This window comes from Suncus etruscus, chromosome 9 (genome assembly GCF_024139225.1).
Source record: "Suncus etruscus isolate mSunEtr1 chromosome 9, mSunEtr1.pri.cur, whole genome shotgun sequence".
NCBI classification, from domain to species: domain Eukaryota; kingdom Metazoa; phylum Chordata; class Mammalia; order Eulipotyphla; family Soricidae; genus Suncus; species Suncus etruscus.
In genome coordinates, this window is record NC_064856.1 from 106,990,794 (window position 1) to 107,012,732 (window position 21,939).

Here is a 21,939-nt window from a genome sequence, read left to right on the forward strand (position 1 = left end):
GGTTCGAATCCCGGTGTCCCTTATGGTCCCCTGTGCCTGCCAGGAGCTATTTCTGAGCAGACAGCCAGGAGTAACCCCTGAGCACCACCGGGTGTGACTCAAAAACCAAAAAAAAAAAAAAAAAGAATCATTGGGTGTGGTCTATTCCCCCTTCCAAAATATTTATCAAATGACAATTTTTCTCCCATTTATGGGCTTGTAAATTCCACCATTGCATTCCCTGATTCATGCATTCACTGGAGTTAGGGATCTGTGAATCCCAGAACACTTATTTGGTTCACCTTTTCCACACCTGAGAGGTCCACCCAGGTTTTCTTTCATTGTCTCATACCTCCAGAATGGGCAAGGGGGTGGTGCAGCTGTCTCAATCTCTGCCCCTGAGACCCCCACACCCCTCTTCATGCATGTGTGGGCTGAAAACCCCAGTCCAGCACAGTGCCCAAATGGCTTTGAATATTTGCAAGACTCCAGTCTCGGCATGCAAAGGGAGTGTTGCTATGGAAACCCCAGTCACAACCTACAGGCTTGTCCCAGAGGCTTTAATCCAGAGGCGGCAGCTTCTAACTGAGAATTGGATAAGGTGAGGCCATATGGTTTCCTGTTTTCCTGCAGGAATCTCCTTTCTCCCCTGCAGAAAGCGTTTATTGCCCCTTCCTCCATCTTGCACAAATCCAAAGGAATGGACTCCCTGCTGCTTTGTGGCTCCTAAGTTTAAGTTCAGTGATCACCTCTGTCAAGTATTTGCACAAACATGTGGGAGGCTGGAGAGCTGGAACAGCAGGGAAGGCACTTGCCTTGCACAAAGTTGACCTGGGTTTGATTTCCAGCATCCCATATGGTCCTTTGAACATTGCTAGGAGTAATCCATGAGTGTCAGCAAGTGTGTCCTAAAAAATAAAAACAAAATAACCATACAAGGAGGGCACTGCACTGTTTTGTGGAGGGGAAATGTAATAGATCGGGGTCCGAGCAATAGGGCAGTGTTAATGTGTTTGCCTTGCACGCGGCTGATCCAGGATGGACCTGGGTTTGATTCTTAGCATCCCATATGGTCCCCCCAAGCCAGGAGTGATTTCTGAGCGCATAGCCAAGAGTAACCTCTGAGCGTCATCAAGTGTGGCCCCAAAGCAAACAAAAAAGAAAATGTAATAGATTTACCCATTCTCTGGATGAGTATTTGAGCCTCCACATATCATATTCCTCATATATAGGTTTTTGGGCCACACTTGTGATGCTCAAGGGTTACTCCTGGCGATGCCCTCAGAAATCGCCCCTGGCTTGGGGGACCATATGGGATGCTGGGGATCAAACCATGGTCCATCCTAGGTTAGTGTGTGCAAGGCAAACACCCTACTGCCTGTGCCACCGCTCCGGTCCCATATATATCTATATCTATATCTATATATGTGTATATATATGTATTATATCTATATATTATTTAAACACCATGGTTACGGGGCCGGAGAGATAGCATGGAAGTAAAGTGTTTGCCTTGCATGCAGCAGGTCAGTGGTTTGAATCCTGGTATCCCATATGGTCCCCCAAGCCTGCCAGGAGCAATTTCTGAGTATAGAGCCAGGAGTAACCCCTGAGCGCTGCGGGGTGTGACCCCCAAAAAAAGGGGGGGGGTAGAGAGATAGCATGGAGGTAAGGCGTTTGCCTTTCATGCAGAAGGTCATTGGTTTGAATCCCGGCATCCCATATGATCCCCCAAGCCTACCAGGACTGAGTTCTGAGCGGGGAGCCAGAAGTAACCCCTGAGTGCTGCTGGGTGTTACCCAAAAAAACAAAACAAAAAAAGTTAAAGTTAAAAACCGGGGCCGGGCGGTGGCGCTGGAGGTAAGGTGCCTGCCTTGCCTGCGCTAGCCTAGGACGGACCGCGGTTCCATCCCCCGGCGTCCCATATGGTCCCCCAAGAAGCCAGGAGCAACTTCTGAGCGCATAGCCAGGAGTAACCCCTGAGCGTCACAGGGTGTGGCCCCCCCCAAAAAAGTTAAAAACCATGGTTACAAGGTTGTTTATAATAGTTTTTTCCTCCCACAGATAAAAGTTCTTCACGATTGAGTTACAGTCAAACAATGTATAACAAACTTTACCATTATTCACACCAGTCTTTTTTGAAACATATCTTTATTTAGGTACCATGATGACAAACATGTTTGTGGTTGGGTTTTGCTTATTAAAAAGAACACTCCCCCTCTTCACCAGTGCAACCTTCCCATCACTGATTCCACCCAGTTCCCTCCTCCCCAATCCACCTGCCTGTATTCGAGACATTCTATTTCTCTCACTACAGTGTCCTGATAGGTGTCAGTGTAGTTATGTCTTTAACTGCACTTACCAATCTTTGTGGTAAGCTTCATATCGTAGCTGGTCCTCCACCCTCATCTCTGTTGTCTCAGGGCATTATTACAATAATGTTTTTTGTTTATTTTTCTTAAAACCCATACATGAGTGAGGCTATTCTGTGTCTATCTTCCCCTCTGACTTATTTCACTCAGCATAATAGATTCCATGTACATTCATATATAGGGAAATTTCATGACTTCATTTCTCCTGACAGCTGCATAATATTCCATTGTGTGTATGTACCACAGTTTCTTTAGCCATTCATCTGTTGTTGGGCATCTGGGTTGTTTCCAGATTCTGGCTATTGTAAACACAACAAAGTCTTTGTTGTTGTTGTTTTTGGGTCATACCCGACAGTGCTCAGGGGTTCCTCCTGACTCTATGCTCAGAAATCGCTTCTGGCAGGCTCGGGGACTACATGGGAATCCGGGATTCGAACCACCGTCCTTCTGCATCCAAGGCAAATGCCCTACCTCCATGCTATCTTTCTGGCCCTCCTTTTTTAATCTTTCTTTTTTTTAGGAAGGAAGGAGGGAAGAAAGGAAGGAAAGAGAGGGAGGGAGGGAGAAATGAGGGAGTGAAGGAAAGGAGGAAGGAAGGAGAGGAGGAAGAGAGGAAGGAAAAAAGGGAGGGAAGGAGAAAGGAAGATGGGAAGAATGAAGGAAGGAGAAAGGAAGGAACTATTAGAGAAACAAAGAAAGAAAGAAAAAGAGGGAAAAAGGGGAAATATGCGGGGGGAACCTGCTTGTTAACCCTTGTCAACTCTCTCCCTCTTCCTTCTCCTTCCCTCTTCCCTCTTCTCCCCTCCTCTTCTCCTCCTCCTCCTCCTCCTCCTCCTTCTTCTTCTTCTCTTCTTTCTTTCTCCTCCTCCTCCTTCTTCTCTCCTGTCTCGTGTCTCTGTCTGTCTGTCTGTCTGTCTGTCTGTCTGTCTGTCTGTCTGTCTGTCTGTCTGTCTGTCTGTCTGTCTGTCTGTCTGTCTGTCTGTCTGTCTGTCTGTCTGTGTCTCTGTCTCTATCTCTCACGCATGTGCACACGCACCTACTGGAGGCCCGCCTGAATGCCGTTGCTTTAAGACGCTTCAGAGTCACGTGATCCCGGCTCCCCAGGCCAGAAATTTTACTTTGACCAATCACGGGGCCGGACGCCTCTCGGAGGGGCGGGGCCTTCCCGAAAACGCCCAGCGATTGGCTGTCGCAGAGAGAGGCGGGGCCTGGGCGCCGAGAGAGGGAATGGCGGCGGCGAGCCGGCTGAGCGGGGCGCCGCTTTCCGCCGCGGTCGGCGCGCTGGAACTTCCAGGTGAGCAGGCCCCGCGGGTTCGGGGTGTCCCCGAACCCCGCCTTCGAGAGAGTGCACTCGGCAGGCAGCCTTGCAGCCCAGGGCCGAGGTTGGGTGCCCGCTCCCTCGGCGGAGTGCGCGACCGAGCGGTGTGACCTCTGACCTGTAACCTCTGACCTCTGACCTCGTCCCTGCCCCGCGGCTTCTGGCCCGGCTGGGCCGATGTACCCCTGGGGTCCGGGCCTCGCGTCTCCTCCTACCTGCTGCCTAGCGCTACCCGGCGTCCCCAGGACTTGGGGTAGCGCGAGTTCCCCTTCGTGCACAACCTTGCCAGTGAGCCTCAGTTTTGGGGTGTCTGCACTTGGGCTCCCCCTTTGGCGGGGTTCAGGCGGGCAGGGCTCTGCTCCCATTGTACAGATGGGGAAGCAAGTTTCCCGTTGGCGGGACTCCCATCGCCTGGGCTCCCGATCCGGGCCTGAAGAAAGGGATCTGGGGATGAGGCCTTGCTCCCTTTGTAGTGCTCGTCGGATGCATAGTCCTGGTTCTGCACTCAGAAATCGCTCCTGGCAGGCTTGGGGGACCCTCTGGGATGCTGGGGATCGAACCTGGTCGTCCCGGGTCTGCCCTGTGCAAGGCAAAAAAGCCTTACCGCTTGTGCTGTCACTCCGGGCCCTTAATTAAGGGTTTCTGAGCTTGGAATTTTCCTGCCTGTGAAATAAACATAGTACGTAGTATGTAGTACACAGGACAACATAAATAGTACATAGTAGCAAATGCATTGTTAATAAGAATAAAGTGAGCTCATCTATATAAATCTCTCTTTTTTTTTTTTTTTTGGTTTTGGGCCACACCCAGAGGCATTCAGAAATCACTCCTGGCAGGTGGGAATATGGGATGCCATTGGTCAGAAGCATGCAAGGCAAACGCCCTACCGCTGTGCCATATCTCTCTGGCCCGAAATCTCTATAAATCTCTTAGCTAAGTGCTTCTGGCAGCCTGTGTTCTCAGAAAAACAGGTCTTCTTTAATAAAAACGAAAACATTCTCTTGGATCACCATGAATTAGTTACAAAGTTATTCATCAGTGAGTTTCAGGCATACAGTGTTCCAATCCCTTCACCGGCGTCTATTTTTTTTTTTGGGGGGGGGCACACCCGGCGTTGCTCAGGGGTTACTCCTGGCTGTCTGCTCAGAAATAGCTCCTGGCAGACACTGGGGATCATATGGGACACCGGGATTCAAACCAACCACCTTAGGTCCTGGATCGGCTACTTGCAAGGCAAACGCCGCTGTGCTATCTCTCCGGGCCCACCAGCGTCTACTTCTTTCCACTAATGTCTCCAGTCTCTCTTCTGCCCCTTGCCTTCCTCTATTTAAAAAAAAAAAAAAAAATTGGGGCTGGATTGACAGCACAGCAGGGTAAAGCATTTGCCTTGCATTCCGCTGATCTGGGTTTGATTACCAGCATCCCATATGGTCCCATATGCCGGGAGTAACCCCTGACCGCAGTTGGTTGTGGCCCCAAAACAAACAAAAAGTATCTTGGTGGTGGGTCTGGAGAGAAAGTACAGTAGGGAAGGGGCTTGCCTGGCATGCAGCTAACCTGGGTTTGATCTCCAGCAACCACATAGGGTCCCCAGAGAGACTCCTAAACGCAGAACCAGACCACGGGGTGTGGCCTCCCAAAAATAAATCCTCAGGAGTATTCAGGTTTTATTCCTGATTTTGTACCCCGGGATCACTTCTGTTAGATGTAGGGAACCATATAATGTCTTAGAATCAAATCTGGGTCAGCCACATGCAAGGCAAGTGTCCCACCTACTTTATTTTCTGAGCCCTTAAAATTTTTTAATGTAGGCTCTGAGATTTAACATAGTGTGAATAATAGAGTTGTAGGCATGGAGTGTTTCAACTCCCACACCTACCAGAAGTGTCTGTGTCCCTTCCCCAATCTCACTAATCTTTTTTTGTTGTTTTGTTTGGTTTTTGGGCCACACTGGACAGTGCTCAGGGGTTACTCCTGTCTCTGTGCTCAGAAATCACTCCTGGCAGGCATGGGGGACTACACGATATGCCAGGGATCGAATCCAGGTTGGCCACATGCAAGACAAACGTCCTACCTGCTGTGCTATACAATCCCACTAATCTTTTTTTTTTGTTTTTTTTTGGTTTTTCGAACCGTGGTCATTTCTTGGCTAGAGCTTGCAAGGCAGACACCTTACCTCTAGTGCCAGCTCACCGGCCCCAATCCCACTAATCTTAAAATAAAATCTGGGACAGGATGTACAGTGGTTAGGGCACTTGCCTAGCATGTGCTTGACTCTGGTTCAGTCCCCTTCAAGTTATCCTCTATGGTCCCTGAGCACTGCCAGGAATGACTACTGAGCATTGCCTGATGTTTTTTTATTGTGGTAAAGTAACTATTCTTTTTTTTTCTTTTTTTTCTTGGTACACTTGGCAGCACTCAGGGGTTACTCCTGGCTCTGTGCTCAGAAGTCGCTCCTGGCAGTCTTGGGGGACCATATGGGATACTGGGATTGGAACCACCATCTTTTCGAATCAGCTGCGTGCAAGGCAAATGCTCTACTGCTGTGCTATCTCTCTGGCCTGAAAGTAACTATTCTTTGTTCATTTTGTGTGTTGTTTTTTTTTTTCTTTCCAGCAGATGTTTATTGAGTCAGTTATGTGCTGACTCTGCTGAGTGCTGAGTCTGTGTTATATGCTGACGCCACTGGCATCTGTAGGTGAGTAAATGTGATCGAGGCTGGTAGGAGCTTCCAGTCAGCCAAGATGGGGGTGTTTGTCAAGAGGTTTCAGTTGCTGGGGCTTGGGGCTCCAGCTGCAGGCAGAGCACTTGCCTTGTCTGTATGAGGTCCTGGCTTCTCCTGGCACTGTCCCCATGCCCCGGGGTGATTACTGTGCAGTGTGGGCATGTTCCCAGCACTGCAAGAATTTCAGGAATATGGGGCCGGGGTGATAACACAGTAGGTAGGACATTTACCTTGCATGCAGCAGACCCGGGTTCCATCCCTGGCATTCCATAGAGGTTCCCGAAGCACCACCAAGAATAACCTTTGAGCACAGAGCCAGGTGTAACCCCTGAGCTCTGCTGGATATGCCGGGATTCCAACTACCGTCCTTCCGCATGAAAGGCAAACACCTTACCTCCATGCTATCTCTCCAGCCCCGAAAACTAAGTTCTTTTGTTTTTATTTTTGTTTTGGAGTCACACCTGGGAGACCATATAGGGAGACCATATAGGACATTGGGGATCGAACGTTGGTACATCCTGAGTCAGCAGGATGTGCTATCTCTCCAGCACCCTCTCTGTCCCTTTTATTTTACTTTTTTTTTTTTTTTTTGTAGTGTTTGGGTCAGACCCAGCAGTGCTCAGGGGAAACTCCTGGCTCCATTGCTAGAAATTGCTCCTGGCAGGCACGGGGAACCATATGGGAAGCCGGATTCGAACTGATGACCTTCTGCCTTACCTCCATGCTATCTCTCCGGCCCCCTCCCTGTCCTTTTTAAAATTGTTCGGGGGGCAGAGAAATAGCATGGAGGTAGGGCATTGCCTTGCATGCAGAATCCTGGCATCTCATATGGTTCCCCAAGCCTGCCAGGAGCGATTTCTGGGCATAGAGCCAGGAGTAACCCCTGAGCGCTGCTGGGTGTGATCCCAAAAAAATCAAAACCAAAATCAAAATTCTTCTGGGGGCTACAATCAGTGGTGCTCAGGGGTTACTCCTACCTTTGTACTCAGGAATCACTGATAGTGGGTTTGGGGTACTATATGGGATGCTGTAGGTTGAAGCCCAGTTAGCTGTGTGCAAGGCAAATGCCCTATCTGCTGTACTATCACTAGGTTATGGCTTCCTCCAGGAAAATTTCATAATTTATTTTGTTTTTGGGGCCACACCTAACAGTACTCAGGGGTTACTCCTGGCTCTGAGCTCAGAAATTACTTCTGGCAGGCTTGGGGGGACCATATAGGATGCTCGGTTCGAACCTGAGTCAGCTACATGCAAGGCAAATGCCATCCCTGATTTGCTATTGCTGCGGCCCAGGAAAATTTTTTCATAATTAATAAATGATAGCAATATCACCCATTTACCCTTTCTCCTGAGGTCAGCTTCATAGCCCTGGACTGGGATGATTATACCTGTTTATAGATTCAGTCTGGGAAGGTCGTGGAGCAAGCCACAGAGCAAGTGTTCCTGTTGTCTGTGCTCCAGTCTGACTTCTTTTTGAGGTGCCACACCCTGCAGTGTTCAGAGGTTACTCCTAGCTCTGCACTCACTGGTGGTGCATGGGGGGCTCTTTGGGATGCCAAGGATCAAACCTGGATTGGCTGCGAGAAAAGCAAGCATCCATCCCGCTGTGCTGTCACTCTGGCCCCTTTCCCTGTTTCTTGCACTGAGCTTCCATGGCTCCTACTTTGGGGTTCTGCAGTAAATCTGGTGGAGAGGGTAGGAGTGGCTTGGGCCATCAGTACCTTGGCAGCTGTTCAGATCTCCCCTGTAATCCCACTTCCAGTTTCATCGGGGCCATGTCGGAGCGAGAAGAGCGACGCTTTGTGGAGATCCCGCGTGAGTCGGTGCGCCTCATGGCTGAGAGCATTGGTCTGGAGCTGAGTGATGAGGTGGCAGCCCTGCTGGCTGAGGACGTGTGCTACCGGCTTCGAGAGGCCACGCAGGTATCCCCACCAGCACCCCACTGTTCTCTTTCCTTTTCTTTGGTTTTCAGCTGGTACCTGGCATTGCTTGGGTGACCATGTGGTGCCGTGGATTGAACCCAGTGCTCCAGCATGCAGAGTCTCTTAGTTCTGGGAGGGATTTCCTTTTTTTTGGCGGGGGGTCATACCCGGCAGCACTCGGGTTCCTCCTGGCTCTATGCTCAGAAATCGCTCCTGGCAGCTCAGGGGACCATATGGGATACCGGGATTCAAACCGCCGACCTTCTGCATGCAAGGCAAATGCCTTACCTCCATGCTATCTCTCTGGCCCCCCTGGGAGGGATTTCTCCACCGGCTCCGGTTCCTCTCCCCTCACACTGAAGAGACAGTCCTGCTGGTAGGACCTTTGCCTTACATGTATCTGACTCCAGTTTGATCCCCAGGACCCCATAGGGTCCCCCAGCATTGCAAAGAGAGATCCTGAGCATTGCCAAGTGTGAGCCTCAAACATTTAAGCTTTACTAATTTTTTCCTTCTATTTGAAGAAACCAAAGAATAAAAACCCTCTGGGTTACCAGAGATGGAACCCGGATTAGCTGTTTACAAGGAAGTGCCTGCAATACTGTCTTCCCAGCTCCCCACCCCATTTTTCCGGGGACTGATTCCAGTACTCAGGCTATTTATTGCTCATTACTTGGAGTCACTCCTGGCTGAGTATGGGGGACCACACACTGCCTGACCTGAACCCTTTTTTTTTTTTTTGGCTTTTGGGCCACACCCGGTGGTGCTCAGGGGTTACTCCTGGCTGTCTGCTCAGAAATAGCTCCTGGCAGGCACGGGGGACCATATGGGACACTGGGATTTGAACCAACCACCTTTGGTTCTGGATTGGCTGCTTGCAAGGCAAACACCGCTGTGCTATCTCTCCGGCCCCCGACCTGAACTCTGACCTCTTTTGAGCTTCCTTTCTGGCCCTATCTAGCTTTCTTCTTCTGTTGTTTTGCCACATCCAGTGATCCTCAGGGCTTATTCCTGCCTCTGTGCTCACGAATCCTGGTGGGGTTTAGGGTACTATACAGGGTGCTGGGTAAGGGGTGTGCCTTTCCCAGTCTATATGGCTCCCCACTTTGAGTCCAGACTTCCCCATGGCCATGGGGAGCCCTTTCTGCTCCATGTCCCTACATCCACTGTGTTCCTCCCTTCTCAGAACAGCTCCCAGTTCATGAAACACACCAAACGGCGGAAGCTGACTGTGGAGGATTTTAACAGAGCCCTCCGGTGGAGCAGTGTGGAGGTGAGCAGGGGTGAGGGCTGGGCAGCGAGAGGGCCACCACACGCACCCCCCACTTTCCAGTCAGGGACTTAAGAGCTGCACAGCCCAGGAAGCTGTGAGTTCAGAAGAGAGGGCAGACACTTGGATGCCAGGAAGACTTCGTGGAAGCAGCTGCACTGCCCAAGGTCAAGCACTGGCCCTTGGTTGGGAACCTCACCGAGGAAGAGTGGCTAAGGCTTCTGGGAGGAGACTGAGCAGCTGGGTGGGAGGGAATCCTCCCCAGGTGTACCTTAGCCTGTTTTTCTCCAGGAGCCAGTGAGCACTGGGTATTCCTGTCTCCTCCAAACCACACTACCCTGAGCCTCAGCCCTGTGCCATTATGTGGATATCAGGGCAGTTGGCCTCACATCCAGCCCTCCAGCAGTCTGTCCCTCTCGCCTCAGGCCGTGTGTGGTTATGGGTCCCAGGAGGCACTGCCGCTTCGCCCTGCGCGTGAGGGTGACCTCTACTTCCCTGAGGACAAAGAGGTCAACCTGGTGGAGCTGGCCCTGGCCACCAACATCCCCAAAGGCTGTGCTGAGACAGCTGTGAGAGGTGTGCCAGGGTGTGTGTGTGTGTGTGTGTGTGTGTGTGTGTGTGTGTGTGTGTGCTGAGACAGCTGTGAGAGGTGTGCCAGGGTGTGCCAGGGTGTATGTGTGTGTGTGTGTGTGTGTGTATTGGGGGGCTGGCTGGTGGGGGTGCAGCATAGGGAGCTGTCAGGGGCTGGGCCTCTGGGCTGACCCATCTCTGCTCTGCTTCTAGTTCACGTCTCCTATCTGGATGGCAAAGGCAACTTGGCACCCCAAGGCTCCGGTAAGGGGTGGTTTGGGATGCAGACTTCTAGTTCCTCCTGAGAATGGTGCCTCTAATCCCCTCATGTACTCACTTGTCTCATCTTTCCAGGCACTGTACTGGAGGTATTTAGGACTTCCAGTCTAGGTGTGGTCGTTTTTGTTTTGTTTGGGGTCACACCCACTGGTGCTCAGGGGTTATTCCTGACTCTGGGCTCAGGCATTACTTTCTGGTGGGGCTTGAAGACCATATGGGATGCTGGGGATTGAACCTGGGTCAGCTGCGTGCCAGCATGTGCCCACCCCCCTAGACTGTCGCTCTGGCCCTACAGGACAAGACTCTTTTTTTTTTGGGTTTTTGGGCCACACCCGGTAACGCTCAGGGGTTACTCCTGGCTATGTGCTCAGAAGTTGCTCCTGGCTTGGGGGACCATATGGGACACCGGGGGATCGAACCGCGGTCCGTCAAGGCTAGCGCAGGCAAGGCAGGCACCTTACCTTCAGCGCCACCGCCCGGCCCCAGGACAAGACTCTTAATGCTCAACCTGCATTACATCTTGGGCCCGAAGCAAGGTTTTCTGGAATTCCTGTGGGAATGGGGCTCTTGGCAGGAACAGGGGGAGACCGAGAGAGGGCTGCACTCTCCATTCTGTCCACTTCATGCTCACTGTCTTGGCAGTGCCCAGTGCTGTGTCTTCCCTGACCGATGACCTGCTCAAGTACTACCAGCAGGTGACCCGGGCCGTGCTGGGTGATGATCCGCAGCTGATGAAGGTAAGTGGCCTACTGTGTACCTGGATGGCTGCCTGTGGGAGTGCTCTCATGTTCATTACGGTGCTGGTATTGGGGGTCCTTTTTTTCTTTTGGTTTTTGGGTTACGCCTAGTGGCGTTCAGAGGTTACTCCTGGCTGCCCAGGGGTCATTCCTGGCAGTGCTTGGGGGACCATATGGGATCCAGAGGATCAAACCTGGTCAGCTTTGTACAAGGCAAAACCTATCTTCCCTGCTGTGCTATTGCTCAAGCCCCAACCCAGGCGTGAGTTTTGAGCACAGAGACAGGAGTAACACCTGTGTGCTGCTGGGTGTGTGTGGCCTAAAACCAAAACCAAAACCCCAAAACAGTGAAAGTCGGCAAAGAATATGCTTTAACCCAAAGCATTTAATTCTTTTTTTTTTTTTTTTTTTTTGGGCGGGGGTGGCACACCCGGCGGTGCTCAGGTTACTCCTGGCTATCTGCTCAGAAATAGCTCCTGGCAGGCATGGGGGACCATATGGGACGCCGGGATTCGAACCAACCACCTTAGGTTCTGGGTCCGCTGCTTGCAAAGCAAACGCCACTGTGCTATCTCTCCGGCCCCAAAGCATTTAATTCTTAGCAATATACAACCACACTTAAAAGTCGATTTAAGAGCCTGGACCATTGTACATACTTTGCATGTAGGAAATCTGGGTTTGATTCAAAACTGATTCATGGGGCTAGAAAGATAGCACAGCGGTAAGGCGTTTGCCTTGCACGCAGGCGACCCAGGACCGAGCCTGCCAGGAGTGATATCTGAGTACAGAGCCAGGAGCGCCCAAGAAACTGATTCAGAACTGACCCGAGCACAGGGTAGACCCCAGCATTGCTGGGTTTGTTGTCAGAAACCAAAAACAAGTCAATATTAGCAATTTAGGCTGAGCCGTGGGCTAGAGCTGGCAGGATCCACCACTCTGCTGAGGGACCCCTGGAAATGCTTGGGAGCCATACATGGTTCCAGGAATTTGAACTGGAGTCAGCCGGAATGCAAGGTTAGCCCCTTAGTCCTTGTGCTCTCTGGCCCGTTTCAATCATATTTCGTAAGTGTGGGGCCAGAGGCATAGCTCGGTGATAGATCACATGCCTTGCATTGGGCCAGGCTCCATCTCTGGCTCCGTTGAAAAAGGAGAAACGATTTTGGCGCTTGGATCCAGAGTATCTGGCCCTTTCTTTTTCAGATCGCTCTCCAGGATCTACAGACCAACTCCAAGATCGCAGCACTTCTCCCGTACTTCGTGTATGTGGTCAGTGGGGTAAGTGGCTGGGGGTGTGGCTAGATGTTTCATGAGGAGGTGTGTAGGGCAGTGTGTGGGGCACTCCTGGAACCCTCTTTTTGCCCCTAAGCTGCCCTCTTCCGCCAACAGGTGAAATCTGTAAGCCACGACCTGGAGCAGCTGCATCGGCTCTTGCAAGTGGCTCGGAGTTTGGTGCTGAACCCGCACCTCTGCCTGGGGCCCTACGTCCGTTCTCTGGTGGGCAGCGTCCTCTACTGTGTCCTGGAGCCCCTGGCTGCCTCCATCAACCCCCTGAATGACCACTGGACTCTGCGGGACGGAGCTGCCCTCCTGCTCAGCCACATCTTCTGGTACCCACTGGGCCTAGAATAGAGATGCTCAGCGCGGGGAACTGGGGTGGATTCTTGGGCTTTGAGGTGAGGTGCCCTTGGCGCTATGATACATTGCACAGATGAGTGACAGATCCGCTAGTAGCTGGTTCTTAGTTCTCAAGTTCTGGGGCACTGAACCCAAGTGCTATCAGTCAGTTGCTGTGTTCTCTGGGTAGCACTTTTGCCTCACAGTGCTCTCGGACTTGCTCCCACAGGACTCACGGAGACCTGGTCACTGGCCTCTACCAGCAGATCCTGCTCTCCCTGCAGAAGGTCTTGGCAGACCCCGTGCGGCCTCTCTGCTCTCACTACGGGGCCGTGGTGGGGCTGCATGCTCTTGGCTGGAAGGTGAGAAGGCCCTTTGCTTTCTGAGATAGGGCCAGGAGGGCTAACAGTTGTCGTTAGGAAAGTAGCATCTGTGTCCTTTATATATTGGGGATGGATATTGGGCTACACCTGGGCATGCTGGGGGTGTGTGTCAATCTTTGGAATGATCCCTGATGGTTCTCAACGCTCTGACCACATGCATGTGGTCCAGTCCTTTTAGTGATCCTTGCCATTCACCACCGCATTCGTGAAAATTTTGTGACCATTTTCAGAATTCTTCCTAACTTTCCTTAATGAGAACTTACATATAGCTTAACTTCTCAGTCGGTATCTAAGGGCATTACTTACAGCTGCGTAGTGTTGGTACAGTTGTCAGTGATAATGGGGTCACTCTATGTTGTGTACGTGATCTTTATTTTCAGTGTTTAGTAAAACAATAGGTTCCACATCAGTGCCAGGTGAACATGTCAATCAAGGAATTTAGGAAGACTGATGAGAGTAGTACAGTGAGTAAGGGAGTTTGCACTGGCCGACCCAGGTTTGATTCCCGGGATCCAAAATAGTCCCCCGAGGGCCCCCGGGTAGGGCACCCCCAAAAAGCATCTTGGAAAAAAAAATCTTCAATATAAGCAGGAACTCAAGGGCTTGTGTCTCCTTTCCAGGCGGTGGAACGCGTCCTGTACCCTCACCTTTCCACTTACTGGACAAACCTGCAGGCCGTGCTGGACGACTACTCCGTGTCTAACGCCCAGGTCAAAGCCGACGGCCACAAAGTCTACGGGGCCATTTTGGTGAGCTCCTGCCCCGGCCCGCCCCTTCCCGCCGCGCCCGGGCTGGCTCGCTCCGCGGCCCCGGGGCTGACCCTGTGCCCTTGCAGGTGGCCGTGGAGCGGCTGCTGAAGATGAAGGCGCAGGCGGCGGAGCCCGGCAAGGGCGGCCCGGGCGGCGGCCACGTGGGCGGGCGGCGCTGCGAGGACCTGCCCTGGGACGGCCTCCTGCTGCAGGAGTCGCCCGCGGGGGGCGGCGCGGAGCCGGGCTTCGGGGCGGGCCTCCCCGCCGCCCCTCCGGCCGGGGGCGCGGGGACCGAGGAGCCGGCGGCCGCCGTGGCGCTGGCGGACGTGTACCGGGAGCTGTACGCCTTCTTCGGCGACAGCCTGGCCACGCGCTTCGGCACGGGCCAGCCGGCGCCCTCGGCCCCGCGGCCGCCCGGGGACAAGAAGGAGCCGCCGGCCGCGCCGGACTCGGCGCGCAAGATGCCGCAGCTGACGGCCGACGCCGTGGCCAGCCCGCCGGGCGGCGACAGCCCCCGCGGCGCGGGCGGCCCGTCCTCGGCCTGCGGCCCCGCCAACGCCGCCGCCGGCGCGGAGAGCCGGCCGCTGCCGCGCGTGCACCGGGCGCGGGGGGCGCCCCGCCAGCAGGGCCCGGGCGCCGGCACGCGCGACGTCTTCCAGAAGAGCCGCTTCGCGCCGCGCGGGGCGCCGCACTTCCGCTTCATCATCGCCGGGCGGCAGGCCGGGAGGCGCTGCCGCGGGCGGCTCTTCCAGACCGCCTTCCCCGCGCCCTACGGGCCCAGCCCGGCCTCGCGCTACGTGCAGAAGCTGCCCATGATCGGCCGCACCAGCCGCCCGGCCCGCCGCTGGGCGCCCTCGGACTACTCGCTCTTCCTGCCGCTGTGACTCGCGGGCGGGCAATAAAGGCGCGCCGGAAGTGACGTATCCACATGGTCGGTCGCGCCGGAAGTGACGCCCGCCCCGAAAGGGGCGGGGTCTGTTCGGCCCATGCGCCGTGGTGTCCCACGCAGTCCGCAGAGGCCGGCCACTGCTTTCCGGGCCGGCGGCGTCCCTTCGCACTGGGCCACGGAGCCTGCGTCCTGGACGGGCCCTACGTAGTTCGGCTGGCGCTGGGGAGCCGGCTGCACGAATGCCTACGTGGAAGGCTTTTCCCTGCCCAAGGCTTCAGTCCTCCAAATGTCCCCAACACCATCCCGCAGCACCACCTATCCCAGTGTGGGAACCACGAGGGTGCAGGACCTGCCGATTTCTGGGGGAGTCCAAACGTAGCTCCCAGTGCGTTGAACCAGGGCTCGTTCTCCACTCTCGGAGGTCGAACGTGGGGTTCCCGCCAAGCTCGCGTGCAAAACAGTCATCTGTCGCCTCGGGGGTATCTTTAAAGACAAAAACTTGGGGACCCCGAGACATAATGCACGGTTATGATACTTACCAGGAGGGAGCAGAGCGATAGCAGAGCGGGCATAGAAGGGTATTGGCCTTGCACTGACTAACCTGGGTTCGATTTGCACTCTATTTGGTCCTCTGACCTGCAAGGAGTGATTCTTCCACGCTGTTTCTTTTTTTCTTTTTTGGTTTTTGGGTCACACCCGACAGCACTCGGGTAACTCCGGGCTCTACACTCAGAAATCACCCCCGGCTGGCGCGGGGAACCGTATGGGATGCTGGGATTCGAACCACCGTTCTTCTACATGCAAGGCAAACTCATTACCTCCATGCTATCTCTCCGAACCTCTCCATGCTGTTTCGCTTAAGCTCTGAGCACTCTGGGTTTAGCCCCCAAACAAGAAACTTACTTTGATTATGACTGTGACTCATATACAACTAAAAGAAAATGCCAATAAACTTGTGTTGAGCTAAGATCTAAATCATAGTGTAGCAGAGCTGGTCAAGCATGACTGCAATACATAGTGAGTTAAATGACACTGAAGAACAGCTTATAGAGAAGATAATTCCTTCTGTAAAATACCCCATCCAGGCCATCATGAGGCTCATGTCCCTATGAAGTTTGCCCTATGCCTCTTCTGCCTCTCAGAAGATACTGACGATTGTTGTGGAAGGTTACACAGGTCTAATCTTACTCGTGTTCATCAAATGCAGGTGTGAAAGGTTGAAAGTCGCAGGCTTATATATTTTGTTCTAATAGCTGCTATGTGGGGAAGTCTACAAGTGTAAAAAGGGAAGGACAAGGCTCTAGGGTTTCTGCAGAGACCAGAATGAACAAGCTCTAATGTTCTCCCATAGGCACTGCCAATTTCCTGATTTTCTGGTCCCTGCAGCTGTCTAAATTTGGTCTATACAAGAGTGCAAGGTTCTGGGTTTTGGGTCACGCCCGGCAGTGTTCAGAGGTTTTGGGTCACGCCCGGCAGTGTTCAGGGGCTCTATCCTCAGAAATCACCCCCGGCAGGCTCGGGGGACCATGGGATGCTGGGACTTGAATCACCATCCTTCTGCATGCAAGGCAAACACGTTACCTCTGCTCTCTCTCCGGCCCCTAGAGTGCAAGGTTCTTAAGGTGGGCCAGGCCTGCCCGTAGCCTGCACCTAGAGGCCCTAACTTAACATCACAAGCTCAGTAGCTTCTCTCCACAGGACTTCATCGGGGGCAGTTGTCTCCTTTATGCCGTAACTGTCTGGAATGGTTCTTCTCTGGCCTTGGCCCAGCCTTCGGCCTCATCCCTTTGCTACTTTGTGGCTTTGGTCTCAAGCTTCCAGATCATGTTGTGTACCCTCCTGTTCGTAGGTATCTATGGCAGCTATAAAGATTCCCAAAGGCTGGGGTCGGGAAGGAGGCGCTAGAAGTAAGGTGTCTGCCTTGCAAGCGCTAGCGGAGGAAAGAACGTGGTTCGATCCCCCGGCGTCCCATATGGTCCCCCCCCAAGCCAGGAGTGATTTCTGAGTGCATAGCCAGGAGTAACCCCCTGAGCGTCAAACGGGTGTGGACCAAAAACTAAAAAAAAAAAAAAAAAAAAAGATTCCCAAAGGTTACTGCATACCTCAAAGGTGCGGGGGCTGTGGGAAAGGAGACTGGGCTCAACCCAGAGGCCTGTTCTCTTGAGCTCCACATTGCAGTGGTCATCTTTGCTCTAGCCATCATACTGTATTACTCAATTTGGTACCAGTTCTCTCTGCAAATCCTTTGTTCTCCAGAACATCACAAATAGGTAACACCTTCTCTTTTAATACTTGCCAGTGAATAAGGCCACACTGCACACATATGCTTGGTCATAGCTCTATGCCCCAGCCCCTCACAAGTCTCTGATTTTACAGTTGCACTGCAGCCCAGAAAATTCTATGGATACCACCTGCAACAGCTTTGCATTATTACCCCAGCTTACACATCGCTGAAGTGAGTTGTGGGGAGATATGCCACACTGGGTGGGATATGTGGAGAATCATGTAAGCACTTATGTCTGTACGGGGCACCTGGGTCTCTTAAGTAGTTCTCATGTGGATTTGAGATGAGCCCCGCTCTTTACTCCTGTTTCCTCCCCATGCTCCCACAGATGTCTTCGTGGGTGAATCTGGCAGTATGGTGTATGATCTGGATCAGGGGTCCTCAAACTTTTTAAACAGGGGGCCAGTTCACTGTCCCTCAGACCATTGGAGGGTCTGACTAGTAAAAACAAATCTTAGGAACGAATTCTTATGCACACTGCATATATCTTATTTTGCAATGAAGAAACAAAACAGATACAAATACAATATGTGGCCCGCGGGCCATAGTTTACTGGATGCTTCACAAAATGCACAGGAAGTGTGAAGCCACCTTGCTACTGGCTCAGCAGAGGGGGGATCCAAGTAGAGCTCAGAGACTGATGGACTGGTTGGCACAACCTCTCCCGGTCCTGGAAAGCAAGCATTGAGTCTTCCCGCCCAAGTGCCTGGACTTCTCTTGCCCTGCCGACCTGTGTGTGCCAGGAAGCCTGGAATGATTACAGGCCACCTTCTCCAGTTGTTTTTGTACGAAAATATCCTGTTCCTTTCTTTCCTCGTCTTGGAATTGAGTTCTTGGTGTTAGAATACTGACAGCCAGTGGAAGATAGGCTAAGAACAAATGATTCAAAACTTAAGCAGTTTGTGAGGCCAGAACGGTAGCGCAAGCAGTAGGGCATGTGCTTTGCATGCGCCTAACATAGGATGGACTGCGATTCGTTCCCCTGGCGTCCCATATGGTCCCCGAAGCCAGAGCGATTTCTGAGCGTCACTGGGTGTGACCCCCCCCCAAATAAAAAAAAGTTGGGGAAAGGATTTGAAGCATCTACTGTCATTCCCTACATAGTGTCAGTTTTTGGATCACACCGGATGCGCTCAGGTTAAGAAATCGCTCCTGGCAGGCTCGGGGGACCATATGGGATGCCGGGATTCGAACCACCGTCCTTCTGCATGCAAGGCAAACGCCTTAAGTTCCAAGCCATCTCTCAGACCCTTCCCCCTCTGTCTTGCTCCAATTGTTGGGCCTTGGGCACAGTCACAGGGTGGCCGGGGCCAGAGGGCAAAAGCGACGCTGAAAGAGGCCAGCTATCCCAGGGCCACTTCTTGACAGCGGGTTCCGGATGGGCCCCTTTCGGACTAGTCGAAGTACCAGCCGCGGAGATGAGACCGCCGTCCGTCAAGCCTGTCATTAAAGCCGCGCCGGAAGTGACGCAAGATCTGCGCCGGAAGAGGGAGGTCGCTTCCGGCGGCCGCGCTTCCTGGTCCCGGGGCGCCATGGCGCTGCCCTGGCTCCTGCGCCTGGAGCTCACGCTCTTCGTCGCCGCCTTCTTGTGCGGGGCCGTGGCGGCTGCGGCGCTGACCCGGACCCAGGTGCGGCGGCGGCAGGGCGGGCCGGGAAGGCGGGATCTCCCCGGCCGGTGTCCCACGCAGTAGGCAGAGGCCGGCCACTGCTTTCGGGCCGGCGGGGTCCCTGCGCGCTGGGCCACGGAGCCTGCGTCCTGGACGGGCCCTACGTAGCTCGGCTGCCACTGGGAGCCGCACGATTGCCTGCGTGGAAGGCTTTTCCCCGCGAGGCTCCAGTGCTCCAAATGTCTCCAACTCTATCCCGCAGCACCACCTGAGTGTGGAAACCAAGTGGCCTCAGGACCTGCCTATTTCTGGGGGGGTCCCTCATATCCGATGGTGCCCAGACGTCGCTCCCAGTGCGCTGAACCCGGGCTCGTTCTCCAGCCTCGGAGATCGAACCTGGGGCTCCTGCCAAGCTCGCGTGCAAGACCTCAGTCATCTGTCGCCTCGGGGCTATCTTTAAAGACACAAAAAGTTGGGGACCCCGAGAGATCAGGCAGGGTTAAGAGCGATAGCATAGCAGGGCGGAGAGCATTGGTCTTGCAGTGACTAACCTGGGTTCGATTTGCACCCTATGCGGTCCTCTGAACCTGCGAGGAGTGATTCCTCCATGCTGTTTCGCTTAAGCTCTGAGCACACTGGGTTTGGCTCCCCAACAAAAACCGTACTTCGAGTGTGATTGATTCCTATATGCCATCACCAAAAATAATAATAAGAACCGAATTAACTTGTTGAGCAAAGATTTAAATCACAGCGTAGCAGAGCTGATCAAGCATGACTGCAATATAGTGAGTTAAATGACAGTGAAGAACAGCTTATGGAGAAGCGTAGTTTACACTGTAAAATACTCGCCAGGCAATCTTGAGGCTATGAAGTTTGCACTGTTCCTCTTCAGCCTTTTAGAAGATACTGGCAATTGTGTAAGGTTACACAGGTCTAATTTTATTCCAGTGTTCAAATGCAGGTGTAAAGGTTGAAAGCTACTGGGTTCTATTCTTTGTTCTAACAGCTACTCTGTGGGGAAGTATGCAGGTGTAAAAAGGGGAAGGCCATGTTCGCTTCGGCAGCACATATACTAAAATTGGAACGATACAGAGAAGATTAGCATGGCCCCTGCGCAAGGATGACACGCAAATTCGTGAAGCGTTCCATATTTTTTTTTTTTTTTTTGGATTTTTGGGCCACACCCAGTAATGCTCAGGGGCTACTCCTGGCTATGTGCTCAGAAGTTGCTCCTGGCTTGGGGGATCGAACCGCGGTCCGTCCAAGGCAAGCGCAGGCAAGGCAGGCACCTTACCTTTAGCGCCACCGCCCGGCCCCGCGTTCCATATTTTAAAAAAAAAAAAAAAAGAAAAAGAAAAAGGGGAAGGCCAAGGCTCTAGGACTTCTGCAGAGACCAGAATGAACCAGACAGCTCTAATGTTTTCCCATAAGCACTGACAGTTTCCTGATATTTTGGCCCCTGCAGGCTCTCTAAATTTGGTCTGTACAGGGGCCGGCGAGGTGGCACTTGAGGTAAGGTATCTGTCTTGCAAGCGCTAGCCAAGTTAAGATCGCCACCGCGGTTCGATCCCCCGGCGTCCCATATGGTCCCCCCAAGCCAGGGGCAATTTCTGAGCCCTTAGCCAGGAGTAACCCCTGAGCATCAGATGGGTGTGGCCCCAAAAATCAAAACCAAAACCAATAAATTTGGTCTGTACAAGAGTTCTTTTTCTTTTGGGTTTTTGGGTCACACCCGGCAGCACTCATGGGCCACTCCTGGCTCTACGCTCAGAAATCGCTCCTGGCAGGCTCAGGGGACCATATGGGATGCTGGGATTCGAACAACCTACCTGTATGGAAGGCAAACGCATTACCTCCATGCTATCTCTCTTTCCGGCCCAAGGGTGCAAGGTTCTTAAGGTGGGCCTGGCCTGCCAGCAGCCTGCATCCAGGAGCCCTAATTCAACATCACAGGCTCAGTGGCTTCTCTCCACAGGGCTCCTTTGGGGGCAGTTGCCCCCTGTATGCTGTAGCTGCTAGGAATGGCTCTTCTCTGGCCTTGGCCCAGCCCTCGGCCTCATCTCTTTGCTACTTTGTGGCTGGGGTCTCAGGCTTCCTAGGCCTCTACTGCCTCCTCCTGCTGCTCTTCTGGATCTACAGCAGCTGCATCGAGGATTCCCAAAGGTGACTGCACCCCTCTAAGGTGCGGGGGCTGTGGGGATAGGAGACTGGGCTCAACCTAGAAGCCTGTTTTTTTTCTCTAGAGGCCCTATGGGGCTCCGCATTGCCCTGGCCACCTCTGCTCTAGCCATCTTCCTGCTCTTAGTATCGGCCTGTATTCTTCGGTTTGGTACCAGTTCTCTCTGCAAATCCATCGTCTCCCAGAACATTACAAATAGGTAACACCTCCTCTTTTTTTAATTTGGTCACACCTGGCAGCGCTCAGGGGTTACTCCTGGCTCTACACTCAGAAATCGCCCCTGGCAGGCATGGGGGACCATATGGGATGCCGGGATTCGAACCACTGTTCTTCTGCATGGAAGGCAAATGCCTTACCTCCATGCTATCTCGCCGGCCCCACACCTCCTCTTTTAATACTTGCCAGTGGAAAAGGTCATGTGGCACAGGTGTGCTGGGGCAAGATCCCTATGGCCCTCCCCCTCACAAGTCTCTGATCTTACAGCTGCCCTGCAGCCCAGAAAATTCGGTGGATACCACCTGGAACAGCTTTGCAGTTTTACTCCAATTTACACAACGCTGAAGTGAGTTGTGGGGAGATATGCCACACTGGGTGGGTGGGGTATGTGGCGATTCTTGTAACCATTTATGGCTGTAACGGAGCATCTGGGTCTTTAAGTTATGTGGTACCCATGTGGATTTGAGATCAGCTCCATTCTTTACTCCTGTTTCCTCTCCTCCCTGCCAGATGTCTTCTTGGGTGAATCTGATATTATGGTGTATGATCTTGATGCTCCAAGTTGTGCAGAAGAAGTCTCAAGCCACCTCCTATCAGGGGGATCCAGAATGGAGCTCAGAGACTGATGTACTGGTCGGCACCCACCTCTCCCGGTCCTGAAAAGCAAGCACTGAGTCTTCCCGTTAATAAGACCTGCCCAAGTGCCTGGTTTCCTCTTGCCCTGCCGACCTATGCGTGCCAGGGAGGCTGGGATGGTGATTGCAGGCCACCTTCAGCTGTTTTTATACCAAAATATCCTGTTCCTTTCTTTCCTTGTCTTGGGACTGAGTCTTTGGTATTAGAGCA

At 52.9% G+C, this 21,939-nt stretch overlaps 2 protein-coding genes and 1 non-coding gene across 4 annotated transcripts; all 3 read left to right on the forward strand.

Moving 5' to 3' along the window:
* Positions 1-3,560: 3,560 nt before the first annotated feature.
* On the forward strand, positions 3,561-14,833 carry TAF6L (TATA-box binding protein associated factor 6 like). Of its 2 annotated transcripts, none has more exons than XM_049779641.1 (12): positions 3,561-3,645; positions 6,289-6,367; positions 8,157-8,316; positions 9,503-9,589; positions 10,012-10,162; positions 10,370-10,420; positions 11,078-11,172; positions 12,373-12,447; positions 12,559-12,779; positions 13,016-13,148; positions 13,790-13,918; positions 14,005-14,833. In XM_049779641.1, the coding sequence occupies exons 3-12, from the start codon at positions 8,170-8,172 to the stop codon at positions 14,800-14,802; spliced, it is 1,887 nt and encodes a 628-aa protein (XP_049635598.1). In that variant the 5' UTR covers positions 3,561-3,645; positions 6,289-6,367; positions 8,157-8,169; the 3' UTR covers positions 14,803-14,833. The 2 variants fall into 2 exon arrangements, with proteins under 2 accessions (XP_049635598.1, XP_049635597.1); XM_049779640.1 differs by having other exon boundaries at positions 3,568-3,645; positions 6,286-6,367.
* A 3,761-nt stretch (positions 14,834-18,594) lies between these two features.
* TMEM179B (transmembrane protein 179B) lies at positions 18,595-21,904 on the forward strand. The gene is made up of 5 exons (XM_049779913.1): positions 18,595-18,719; positions 20,674-20,861; positions 20,942-21,076; positions 21,361-21,439; positions 21,604-21,904. The coding sequence occupies exons 1-5, from the start codon at positions 18,624-18,626 to the stop codon at positions 21,751-21,753; spliced, it is 648 nt and encodes a 215-aa protein (XP_049635870.1). The 5' UTR covers positions 18,595-18,623; the 3' UTR covers positions 21,754-21,904.
* On the forward strand, positions 19,749-19,853 carry LOC126019649 (U6 spliceosomal RNA). Its single transcript, XR_007499280.1, has one exon. It is a non-coding gene; the product is annotated as a U6 spliceosomal RNA (small nuclear RNA).
* Positions 21,905-21,939: the final 35 nt, after the last annotated feature.

Coding starts and splice junctions, on each gene's coding strand:
- TAF6L (XM_049779641.1), top strand. CDS start 8,170: ATGTCGGAGCGAGAAGAGCGACGCTTTGTGGAGATCCCGCGTGAGTCG. Junction 10,163..10,369: donor TGCTGAGACAGCTGTGAGAG/GTGTGCCAGGGT, acceptor CTCTGCTTCTAG/TTCACGTCTCCTATCTGGAT. Junction 10,421..11,077: donor CTTGGCACCCCAAGGCTCCG/GTAAGGGGTGGT, acceptor CTGTCTTGGCAG/TGCCCAGTGCTGTGTCTTCC.
- TMEM179B (XM_049779913.1), top strand. CDS start 18,624: ATGGCGCTGCCCTGGCTCCTGCGCCTGGAGCTCACGCTCTTCGTCGCC. Junction 18,720..20,673: donor CGGCGCTGACCCGGACCCAG/GTGCGGCGGCGG, acceptor TTCTCTCCACAG/GGCTCCTTTGGGGGCAGTTG. Junction 21,077..21,360: donor TCCCAGAACATTACAAATAG/GTAACACCTCCT, acceptor CTGATCTTACAG/CTGCCCTGCAGCCCAGAAAA.